Raw genomic sequence first — 12,788 nt, 5'->3', positions numbered from 1 at the left:
ATGCATAAAAAGCTAAGCAAAAAGAACAGACCGACTATACCAGTACACTATCCAGTTAGTACAAAGAGATCATTGGTTCTCCAGTTCGATAGAAGAAAAGCACCAGGGACGTGTCGTCGTTTGTTTGGCTGTTATTCGAAGACGATGAACAACCCCCTGGGGAAAAATTCTTCCGTGGCACGGTAGGAATATTCCATATGCCTCTAAAGTTACGATGGGAGATAGAGAGAGAAGAAGGTGGAGAGAAAGAGACCTGGACTGTAGAGGGACGAAGACGACATAGAGAGAGCAGCAAAAGGCTCGCCACGAAGTCTCTGGGAGCTGCGCGTGGGCTCGGTGCCAGGGGCTTTCTGCCAAAAGAAAAAGAGTTCTCGGAAGGAGGATCCTCTCTCGCGTGCTGCTGGCCCGGAGTTTTCGAGGGCTTCACCGGGACAATCGACCGGGATCTTGCCAAATCCCGCGTACGGGTTAATTGAGTAATGCTTTTTGCGGTTGATGACGCGAGCCACCTGGTCTATTCTCGATCAGGCCAGCAGCTGATCACCGGTGTGGCCATTTTTCATCGTCCCTCGCTCGAAAGAAGGAGAACACTTGCCCTCCTTACTTAAAATGTCCAATCGAAGGAATTATGGTTTTTCAAGATTTTTTTCGAAATATTTTCTTCAAAATTCCAAGGTCTATCACTGTGCTAAACCTAATTAAAAAGTCAACGTTACACTTGGTGACCTCTCTTTGTCAGTGCCGAGGAGCCTTCGAACACTCATCCGAGGATTTACTGTAAAGCCTGTCTGGCTACGTACGGCCGTTTTCACTGTGGCAGTCTGTGTGTTAACGTCCTCTTCAGGGACGTATTTCTTAAGACCAGAAGTAATATTATTGTCCATTTTTCAGGTGTATTTAATTAAAATATATTCGTAAATATCACCAACAATCAATTAGTAGAGTGCCCTGTTTTGTTGGAGAATTTCCTAGTAAATATTTAATTACAATTTTTGGAATCATGCTCGAAGGAAAGGAAAGCATACACATACGTGCCAGTATTCCTCAAGAGGTTAAGAGAATAGAGACAAAGAGGGGCTAACGAATACAAGAAGATAAATCATTCAGTAGTCGATAATAACCGGTTTAATCGCACGTGATAGTTTCTTTTACGAGCGTCTCAGGCTTTTAAAGGCTGACTGGATGTTAAGGGACCGTGGCGGTTGTAGAGAGGAATAGTTGGCTGGATTAAACGGTGTACCCAGTTAAGTTTATTCAGTCCTTGAAAATCGGTCTCCCCTCGAATCTTAATATTCGAAAGTAGCCGGTCACCGTCAACTATCCCGGTTCCACGAATCGACGATTAATTTCGAGGAAGTATCGGACACCGTCTAATCATCACGGTTCCTTAAAGACTCATTTATCTGCGCTCCCGATCCCGTTATCGAGCCAGTGCCAATTTCACGAGCCTTGATTATTTATTCGAACCGTTTCGTGGTTCGTTATCGACAATGTCAGAGACGGAAAGTTGGACGTCTTTCGACGATCGTCTTTCTGTCGGATCGGATAGCGCGCAACCGTCACTTTAACCTGCATACAGATTCTTCGTGGCCACGATCACTTCGTGACTCGTTCGAAAATTACGAACAACAATACTTAACCGTCGATAAGAAGCTGCGTGTGTGTTGGTATCGTTCCAAAGTTTAAAGGCCAGCTATCGATGACTAAGCCCCCTGTAGTCAGGTAGAAAAGCTCTGCTCTTATCATTCGATTTTTTCTTTCCTCCCTTCTTTTTTCACGCCTGAAAATAAGTGGACGATAGAAACGAGGGCGTACAGACACGTTTTTTTTTGTGGGTTGTCTCGATTACAGGATTTATCACAAGGATTCGAACTGGACCTTGCCCCCGTACTATTTCGTTGTTTCCGACGAAGAAAAATATCGAATCTCTGTTTGACAAATCAATTTATTAACCAAATGAATCGATGTTTCGAAGAATCGAATCGGAATCGAACATTCCCAAAACACTTTCTGGAATCATCGTGACAGGCAGCAGGCGCCGTGCTGCCTCCGTGTTTGGGCGTTGTTTTTGTGCCAGGCTGTAGAACCAGTCCAGACGAATCGCGAGGTCAGGTTTCTACGTAAGCGATTGGAAACAGTAGCCACCGTGGTTTCGTAATACGCCAACTCTCCTCGACAACTGGCCTGGGCAACGCACAGAGCCAGCAGGACTACTCTTTTTAAGTTCACTCGAGATCGTTGTTCTCCAAACGATTTTCCTTCTGTCTTTAACTCTGGTCACATCAGGTGTAATTGCACGTAACTGGAATACATCCAGGTAATTCCACATAGTTATACGTCGAATTTACTCACAGGGACAGTATCTGCTGGTAAGATCTCTCTGTCTTCGATAAGTGGCGATCGGAATCTATGGATCTTGACACGTAAAAGATCACGCACTGGGACTCGAGAAAATTTTCCACTGACGAGATTAACGGCAACGAACAACTCGCCTGCATGGTATCCGTCAATCAATTCGTATATTTTTAATCGCGAGAATAGCCCCACGGTGCCTCGACTCGCGATCCGAGTATACAGGGTGTCCCATGCAACTGGAATAGGCTGTACCTCCTAAACGGTTCTTTAATCGCGAGAATAGCCCCACGGTGCCTCGACTCGCGATCCGAGTATACAGGGTGTCCCATGCTACTGGAATAGGCTGTACCTCCTAAACGGTTCGGAATAGAAGATGTTATATGTAAAAGTTAAATGGTATCAGACGGTGCATAATATGCAACTAATTTTATGCACTTTTGTGTATCGGTGCATCAGAAAAATGCAACTGCACTTTTTTTTAAAATGGAAACCTATGTTTTGGACTGGTGGTATCAGACGGTGCATAATATGCAACTAATTTTATGCACTTTTGTGTATCGGTGCATCAGAAATCACTTTTTTTTAAAATGGAAACCTATGTTTTGGACTGCACCAATCGATGCAGTTTCTTGTGCTCTATATAAAAGTACTAACATACTTATGCCCTAAACTTATTCGTTAGGAAGTTATCCGATGCATCGATATACAAAAGTGTATAAAATTAGTTGCATATTATGCACCGTCCGATACCATTTAACTTATAACATCTTCTTCTATTCCAATCCGTTTAGGAGGTACAACCTGTTCCAGTTGCGTGGGACACCCTGTATACCCACTTACCTCTGGTACGCTGACGGATCGACAAGAATTGATATTCCCCGCGTGGCGAAAGCCCGAGTGAAATGCCTTTCCCGTTTAATTTGTACGCGCGGGTCGTCGACCCGCCGCAAGGCCGGTAACTGTTCACATTAATATTGTGCTCGTACCCAGCGCCGCGGGATCGTGCCTTCGCGATCGACGGCGGCTGGTAACACGCGATGAAAAGGAATCGTTGTCGCGGAGGCGTGTTTTCGAGCTTTCCGATCCTCGCGACCGATGTTCCCGGAGGTTTAGTCTTCCAGTCCCCTTTGTACAGTCAGTTTTAGAGCGACCAGACGACCAGTTTAAGCTCGAGGAAGTAATTTAGATCTACTTTGATTGAAAAGTAACTTGTGAAGTATGATAGGATTTCTTTAATTCTTTTTATTCTTTTTTCCATTCTTCCTCCCCGATCACCTTTGACTCGTGGGAACACCGTATATCTACGTTTTGCGTCCCGAATTATCCCACTCCCACGAAAGAACATATCGAACGCTGGGGCGAGATCGGAGATCGTTTAAATAGGTCGCGTCGCATCTGCCCACGAATACTACGATGAAGAAGAGGCCCGAGGAGTTCCCCACGGGATCGGAAACAAAAACGAGCAAGCGTCGAGAAAGGGTGTCGCCGCTCTCGACACGATGGATGCAGGATCTATGTTTAGAGCGGACGCATCTGCGTTTCGGGAACGGCGACGACCACGACGATTCGACGCCAGCTTGTCTATCGGTCTCACCTCTGTGTTTTCCACCGCGGTTCTAACTATGGATGTTCGATTCCGACTCGATTCTTCAGAAGATCGATTCCCTTGAGGGCCATTCCACGTGAAGTCGGACACTTCTTGTAGGAACATTTCGAATTTTGTTGACAAACATATCTCGAAGGATTTCTGAAAATTTTCAAAATTGTTCACTTCGCAACTGTTTTGAAATTTATGGTAAATGTTGCGCCGGGAAATGTGAAAGCAATTTAGACGTGCTGTGTATGGGTCCGTAGATGTTATTAACCGAGGTATGGTAAATTCTCGATGAGTGTTCGAAAGCTCCTCGGGACTGAACATTAAATATTTCATGAACCAATGGTCATATTTGGCTGAAACAAACATCGTTGACTTCAGAATTCCAGGATTTATCACTGTGCTAAACCTGATTGAATAGTCAGCATTACACCTGGGAACCTCCCCTTGTCAGCGTCGAAGAACCTTCGAACACTCATCGAGGATTTACTGTGTCCCCCGCCCCCTCCCCCGTCCGACAAACGGAATCTGATTAATTTAGTCGGATGATTACTTGAATATAGTATCTTGTATGCGTATGGTATGTCCTCTCTAACCAAACCCTCGTTTTTCCTCTGTTTTCAGACTCATATACTGTTGATGGATGCGTTCCTCCAGAACAACAGGCTGGATCATGTCTCTAGGGTGATGGCCTCGCATCCAACATACTTGGAACACTTCCTGCGTACGCAACATTTCATCCTGAGAGGCGACGGTCCGCTTCCATACGACTACAGGCATCTGATCGCCATTATGGTGAGTGCCACACGACTTTTTTCCCCTCTCCCCCTTCATTATTTAATTTATTTCTTTTTTTTTTTTATTCTCAGAATAAATAACGAACTAGTAGTCACAGTAACACCGTTTTTTAAATGTCATTTAAAAAAGTTTCGTTGCTCCGATCATCAAGAAATGTTCGAGATATTGTCACTAAAGTGTTAAAGTAAACGTCTACTGCAGTGGGCAAATTGCAGTTAGCAGGTTAATCTTCGTCGTGTCGTAAAAATATACTCTAGAACGAATTCGTACGAAAGTAAGTCGGAATTAAAACCGTGTGTCACGTCACCCGAAGTATTTCGATCGAATTGTCAATTTTCAATAACAAATCCTCGAGACTGTATTTCAAGTGGTGGAATCGTGACGGTATCGGGCACTCGATGGGAAGCACATGTTTTTCACACACCGCGTCCGTCGTGTTGTTTTCGTGGCTCTTGAAGCGATACACGCGCGAGGCGTGCGTAATCTCGTAGCGTGAGTAATAAACTGAAATGCGATTATTGTGTGCCGGCACTCACGAGAGCAGGCAGCAGTTGTACTCCGTATCGGTAGCGGGTAACCGTCTTTCATCTGGGTTCCTCGACACCGAACAGAGTCGTCGCAGGTCGTTGGGCCAAAGATTATCAAAGAAACCGCGCAAGTGCACCGGGTTTCGTAACATGACGTGTGTCCGCTGTCCGAGAAGTCGCATTGGAAAATAAGTAACCGTGCGGAATTAACGATGACCAGAGTTCCCATGGCTAAGAGTTTTAAAGAATTTTAATATGCTTTTATTTACAAAAGGATATATGCCACGGTGCTTGAAGTTCATAGAATGAACACTAAATAATTAAAGCTTGTTGATGATAGAAAAAAAAAACTGAGAATCAACGTAGAGGTCGCATATGCCCCTTTTCCATCGAGCCTCCGGATTATTCGGAGGAATATAATCCTCGGGAATCATCGAATCGTGACATTCTATCGAACCTTGTGTGTCTCAGACGGTATCGACCGGCGTGATAACGACACGCGACGTGCCGGTAGTTGACGAAATAATATCGTCGGCTCGAAAATGATCGACCGCAAAAACACGTTATCGGACACGATAAAAGACAGGCGCGTGAGGGCGTCGAGAGGGGGAAGGGCGTTTAAGTGGATGGAGAATCGGCGGGGAATCAACGGGAGAAAAGGTGATTTCCGGTCGGCACACGGAGGAGCCGCGATAAAGCGATAAGATATCTGGAAAACAGCTTTTCTGCCGGTAAACATTCCATCTGGCGGGGCTGTCGTGTCAGGATTCGCTCGTGCATGGATCCTCGTGCTTGCCTCACACGCGAAAATAAATCAGTATTCCGAGATATACAACACCGGACAAATATTATCGGACAAAAACCGTTTCCTGTAGTATTCGAATCAAGGATACTACTGACGTTACATTAAATAATGAACGTCTGTCGAGAGCAGGAACTCGGTAAATTTATCGATCAACAAGATTTCGGGGCCTCTTCCCTCCCTTATCCGTCCATTTTTTCGTTTCTTTGAAAAACAGAAATTAACGAAGTTTCGAATATCCATCGATTTCAGTGACAGATAACGAACCGGACACACGTGCCCAAGGATCTTCCATCGTTTACCTGCATGCATTGTATTTCCATTACACCCTAATTTCTATTCAATCCACGCCGACATGATTCTCCGATTCAATGTAGGAGGGGAAGGGGGGGGGGCATCACGTTCCGCAAAATTTGGTGTGTCTGGGATCTGCAGGCTTCTCTTATCGCTTATCACGACTCTCGAGTCGATCGATCTGTATGGTAAACACGTGTCTTGTTTACGCGCTCGATCACTCCCGCCCCTTCCCCCCCCCCATCCTCTTGTTCGTGTCCGCCTATTCGTTTCCCGTTCCACGATAGAAGTCCTCCCGGTCATTTGAATTTCCGATGTAATTCCAGCGCGATCAAAACAAACCATTAAGAAGATCGAGTTCCCACGTGTCCACCAGCTTCCATTATGCCCCACCTCCCTCCCACATTCCCCTCCTCCCATCAGGGCGATTAATCTCGAGGTTCGTCCCATCGTCGCAGCTCGTTTCCATCGGGTCTCTTGTTTTCTTTTTTTTTTTGCAGCGTGTGTCACGTCTGGCCATACGACCGTCCATCGTTGCGTCGAAAATTGGAAGGTCTCTCCTTCGTGTTTGTCCCTCGAACGTACAATATAACCCCACGCGATGCACACCATCGACTCTCCTCCACGGCTTTGCTCAATTTCGTGCCTCGATACGTCGCGTCGCTGGCAATTTGTCTTTTCACCCTTTCATCTCTCCCCCTTCCAATTCCCCTCTCGAGAAGACACTTTCTTTCGCGGGTTCGTTGGGAAGGTCGGTCGATGCGTCGTTGGTTCGCCGATGGAAGCTACGAGACGACACGCACGCGTCGATACACTTCTTTTCAGCGTGTTTCTCTCCACCATTCAGGTGTATGAAGTTTTTGTCTGGGGGGGAATTTCGTGGGATCGATTGCGCGAATATTTAGGGTTCTTAATTTGCTTGGTAAAATGTGAAATGTAATGATTTTAAAGGAAATTGATGGAAAGTATCGTTTTCTTTTTCAGGCCGCAGGCAGGCATCAGTGCAGCTATCTTATAAATCTGCAGAAGGGAGAGTTCATTCTCCAGGGAGGCGACCCATCGTGGCTTCAAGGATTGAAATCGATTCCCGAGAAGCTGCAGGATCTCTATGAGATTAACAAGATTCTAGCCCACAGGCCGTGGCTGCTGAACAAAACGCACATAGAGGTGAGCTTGTTCGTTTACTCTTAAATGACCATGTTAACCTCTTTGGGAATATTAGCACCTATCTGTACATTTAGTTTTACTTTCATTCGTCGTTTGAAAAAATTGTAAATAAATATTCACTACATAATTCGACGACAGGAAAAGGTATTCTACCAATTGATTGTCGTTATTATTTATAAATATATTTCTAGTAAATCACAGCTGAAGAATAAAAAAAAGTATTGTTTCTGGTCTTCATAAATTCGTCCCTGAAGAGGTTAACTCCGCTCGATAGATGGTTGTCTGGAATCTTTCTGTGGATGTTTCTATACGTATTTGGAAGTAAAGAGGAGACATTGAGGGTGATATTCTTGGCTTGCAGAAACTGACTAAAGGCACGGACAGTTGGTCCCTGGCCGAAGTGGTCCACGCGATAGTTCTCTTGGCCCATTTCCACTCCCTTTCGTCTTTCGTATTCTCCTGTGGTATCAACGAGGAGCTGGACAACGTAGCCGGGCATCATTACAAACAGAACGTCCAGGATAATAGCAATAATCTACCAACTGCCAAAGACAAGATTTCCAGTAGTCCCAAGAAGATTCTCAACGGCGATGGCAAGACTGGTAAGTTCAACGGTCCTCTCTAGAGTAAACACCCCTAGTAATACATTCACGATCCTTGAGCTACTAACCTGTAACGTTGAATGTCATTCGTGATTAATTCAGTTGTTTCCACAATAACAATAGTTTCATACTCGCAACTATTACCCTAAATTCCCTGTAATATCAGTGTACACTGCTCGTCAGGATTATAAGACACCCCAAAATTTGTCAAGTTCATTATCTTCCATGTACGAGAAATACGTAGACAATAATGAACTTAACAAATTTTGGGGTGTCTTATAAACTTAACGAGCAGTGTATTAACACCAAACCTACCACAATCTGTCATAGGACTAGTTTTCCCGTTCTAATTTTTACCCTGTTGAAGGTTTTACTTGTAGGTTTAGTGTTCGAAACGAAGCATACAGGTTATTCTTGTTTTATCAAATGCGATCGTTCGTGCTATAGCTAACGAGTTCATTTGTCCCCCGGTTGTCGAACTAAATTCCAACGTCGATCGATGATTTATGACAGTCTCGGCCTGCACTTGTTACAGTCGGTTGATTTACAAACTCGTAGTCGATCTTGACCACGCGGGATTAATTTTATTGGTCGACGCGATAAACGAACGGTGCCGTTTCAATCTGTGCAGAAACCATGCCGTCACCGCCATCCTCGCCCAGCATAGTCGGCGAACAGGAGGTCGGCGTCGAGGCGCTTATGGAGAGAATGAAGCGTCTATCCGAGAAGTCAGAATCCTATCAAATCACCCAGGAGGAGCTGTCGAAGAGATTCGAGACCGTCGAGACACAATCGGCGGAGCTCGCAGCGGCGCCCCAGAGGAGTAGCTCGGTCCTCGACTCCGACATCGGTCACTTCATCGAGGATCCGACCTTCATCTATCAAGACTTCGCCAAGGTAATTATTTACAACCAGTTTTAATTACAGCCAGTCTTACAATTTCACGCAAAGACTTACAAGAGGAGGTCACCAAATGTAAGTCCCAGATTTGGTTCAATCTTTTCTCACTTTAAAGTATGGAATATGCAGAAACGAACTCTATTGGGGTTCTGTTATATTGGGATTCGTTGTTGAGAAAATTAACAATAAACATTTTAGAGAGCAGGATAAAATGTAATTTGAAAGGCTGGAGGCAAAATCGGGGTAGGCGAGTCTGTTAAAGCAGCCAGTACTGCACAATCCTTAGATCGGCGGTTCGAGTCCCGTCATACCCCATTATATTTTTTTTCCACATAAATTATTTTTTTTTTATTCTTACGTGGTTTATATTTATTACTATTCTGTTGAAATTATTCGGAAGTAAAGAAACATTTATAAAATTGTATTTTATTTATTTATGAGTAAGATACGACAATAGACCAGCAATGTCACGTCGTTAAAAATATTCTACTTTGTTTATTTCCGAATGAAGATAAACCGCGTGTAATCATATAATGTAAGAGTACAAAAGCCCAGAATTCCGTTTCATTTCAAGATCTATCCAAAATCCACTGTAGTAAAACTAGGATTTCGATCGAACCCAGTTGACCGACTCGGCCACAGGGCCCAGGAGTAAATTACCCAGTCTGTCCGTGCCGTTTTTAGGTGCTCGATTCGAAAGTACACTTCAAGGCGAGACGGAGCTCACCGATGAATATTTAAGTTCGTCGGTTCGATCGTCGTTTCCACCGCGATACCATGAATATTTACGAGGCGACGACACGCGGCGCGTGTATATCTCCGTCGCCTTAACTGTTTCGCCTTAAGCGTAGGAAGGGGGGTTAAGCTTCGAAGAACGAAGGGATAATGGAGGCGTAAAATGGTTTCGAGCGAGATCCTCTCATATGAACACGAGATTTCATGCAACGATTTTCCGTTTGATTTCAGCGCGGTCAACTGAACGACATACCGACGTTCCGCGTGCAGGACTACTCATGGGACGATCACGGATACTCGCTGGTAAACCGGCTTTACAACGACGTCGGTTACCTCCTCGACGACAAGTTCAAGACAGCCTACAACTTGACGTACTATACGATGGGCACGCACAATAAGGTGGACACGTCGCGGTTCAGACGGGCCATATGGAATTACATTCAGTGCATGTTCGGGATCAGGCACGACGATTACGATTACAACGAGGTCAATCAGTTACTCGAACGAAGCCTGAAGACTTTCATCAAGAGCGCCGTCTGCTATCCGGAACGCGTCACCAAAAGGGATTACGATCGCGTCATGAGGGAGTTCAAGCACAGTGAAAAGGTTAGTATTCGTCGTTTCTTAACCGACATTCTCTTGTGCAAAATATAGCTTGACAAGTTAGGAAATATTCTTTGGTGTCATTGACATTCTTGACTTTTTGATAGATTTTAAAAATTATTACCATGAATCTTTGTAAACTTATGGAAATCTTTGTTTCGGTTAAGTCTCTTGGTGATGTCTCCTAATTCGTAAACAGTCGAGATCAATCGGATTGTTAATCTGCGATTGATCCCTAACAACTGTCTGTTACGTTCTGTTCAATATTCATGTGAGAATCATAGACAATGCTGAATAAAGTACTATGCGGTCGGAGAAAAAGATTATACTCGTCGGATCCGATCGATATTACTGTCCCCGTTCATTCGGACAATCGAGTAGAAAACACGTGTAGACGTAACCAGACAAATACCTGTGACCTTGTTTCCACACGACCTCCTTCCATATTTATACACGTTTTTCAGTTTCACGTGTACAGAACATCCGGGGGGCGGTCGTGTTGCTAAAGAAAGCGAAAACAGAAGCGATAATAGTACCGTCTAGCGCCGCCAGATGGCTTCGTTATCGCGGAAAGATATAAAATACTCAGAAACGAAACGATTACAAATTAGTAATCCGATCGAATCAAGACAATCTCTCTTCTCCCACTCAAGTGTACACCTTCCAGACGTTAATTGTACTATTCTGTTTATGTTTCTTCAGGTCCACGTGAACCTGATGATCTTGGAGGCACGAATGCAAGCGGAGCTGCTGTACGCACTCCGCGCGGTGATGCGGTACATGACCTAAACGGGGCAGGCGTTTATCCCTTCGTCTACTTGCTGTCAGTCAGTTTGTCGTCGGTTTTTTTTTTCAATCGTATAAGCTCTCGCGCTGTTCACGGTTTCTCGCGAGGAGAACCGTCTTCGCGGACCTCTGCACACGACACGGAAGGAACGAGCGAACGCGACACCGATTCTCTCTCTCGTACACATACACACATAAACATATATACACACAGAAGAAACCACACATTACACACGGTTGCAGCATATAAAATGATATATATACATATATATATATATATATATATTCCTCACACGGTACTACATACACACACGGATACTCTTATGGTGAGGACAGAGACAGAAGATTCACCTTACACGCAAGAAGCAAGAAAAAAAAAATTCTGCCTCGCCATGCCGATGTGTCTTGGATGAGACGTGGTCGCACGGTGTGTTGGCCGTTTGCTCGTCTCTGGTAACTTCAAACGATAGGGAGATCTTTGATGAGTCAGTTGCTGATCGAACGTGGAACAGAGAGAGAGAGAGAGAGAGGAAAGGAAAGGAAGATTTAGTGTGTTTTTTTGTTGTTGTGAAAGACGCGCGGAGGACGACGCGGGAAAGACACGTTGCTCTTGGGACACGATGAAAAACTGTGAACATCCGCGGCAAGACAACGAGAGTAAACTTTCAGACAAGAAAGAAAAAAAAACCGTGTAACGATCGCGCGTGGCAAATTCGATGATGCACCGCGATCGACGCGTGTTTCGCCGTCGCGTATTCGGAACGCACGGTTTTTCTTTTCACGGAGACCCCTGGTGGGGATCGGTAAACGAAGAGGAAGAGATAGAGAGAGAAAGAGAGACAGTGTGACGTAAGCACGAAGAGGAGAGAGACGTGACACAAGCAAGTGTGGGAGAAACAGAGAGAGAGAGAGAGACAGATTTATCGTTTGTTTTGTAAATAGACACTCGTATTTTTCTATGTTCGCGATGATCGTAGTAGACTGTTATTTGCGCGTTTCGTTAACGTTTCAGATCTGTTGAAGTTTAGCCCCCCCCCCCTCACCATCCCCCTATCATCAATTTTCTGCCTAATGTCGCTCCCGTTGGAAGTTTTAACGAATCATTTATATTTCATTGTATCTTTTGCTTTTTAAACGATGCTACCACCTCTTGGTTCGTGCTCGCCCCTGGAAGATCGCGATTAATCTCTCATATATGTTCTTGAACGATCAACGAGGATCGAACGATCAACGAAGATCGAACGAGAGAGAGAGAGAGACAAGTGGAGAATTTAAGAGGTGAAGCATCACGTGTCTTTATTTTGCACAATAATCGACTCCTCCGCGGCACTTTTATGGAACGATCACGTCGATGATCGCAATTCCAATCGTAAAGGGTAGAATCGATAACCCACGTTTATTCAGTCCCACGATTGACCAAGTCGTTCAACACGGTTTTATTCGTCCCGAGGCCCCCTGACTCGGTAAACCGACCGCAGGCGATCCTTCTTGATCCGCCGCCCTGCTTCCGGGAACAATGAAACTGGGGACGGACCGCGGATTACGATCGGATCTAAACGGTAAAGAGGAAATTTTTGTCTTTCGCGTAACGGGTCGCGACCCCCCTCCCCCCGCGCTGTACATAC

General features: G+C 44.9%; 1 protein-coding gene across 2 annotated transcripts in view; it reads left to right on the top strand.

Annotated features, from left to right (window-relative positions):
• LOC107192203 (sestrin homolog) overlaps positions 1–12,244 on the top strand; it is a 30,616-nt gene extending 18,372 nt beyond the window's left edge. For both annotated transcript variants that reach the window (XM_015581410.1, XM_015581411.1), the window contains 6 exons: positions 4,574–4,744; positions 7,355–7,537; positions 7,899–8,139; positions 8,771–9,036; positions 10,006–10,380; positions 11,080–12,244. In XM_015581410.1, the coding sequence (XP_015436896.1) occupies positions 4,574–4,744; positions 7,355–7,537; positions 7,899–8,139; positions 8,771–9,036; positions 10,006–10,380; positions 11,080–11,166 (1,323 nt within the window). In that variant the 3' untranslated portion in view covers positions 11,167–12,244. The remainder of the gene's footprint in view (positions 1–4,573; positions 4,745–7,354; positions 7,538–7,898; positions 8,140–8,770; positions 9,037–10,005; positions 10,381–11,079) is intronic.
• The last annotated feature ends 544 nt before the right edge of the window (positions 12,245–12,788 follow it).

This window comes from Dufourea novaeangliae, unplaced genomic scaffold (assembly GCF_001272555.1).
Source record: "Dufourea novaeangliae isolate 0120121106 unplaced genomic scaffold, ASM127255v1 scaffold299, whole genome shotgun sequence".
Taxonomy (NCBI): domain Eukaryota; kingdom Metazoa; phylum Arthropoda; class Insecta; order Hymenoptera; family Halictidae; genus Dufourea; species Dufourea novaeangliae.
The sequence above is the reverse complement of the archived record's forward strand: the minus strand, read 5'-3'. Positions and strand labels throughout refer to the sequence as shown.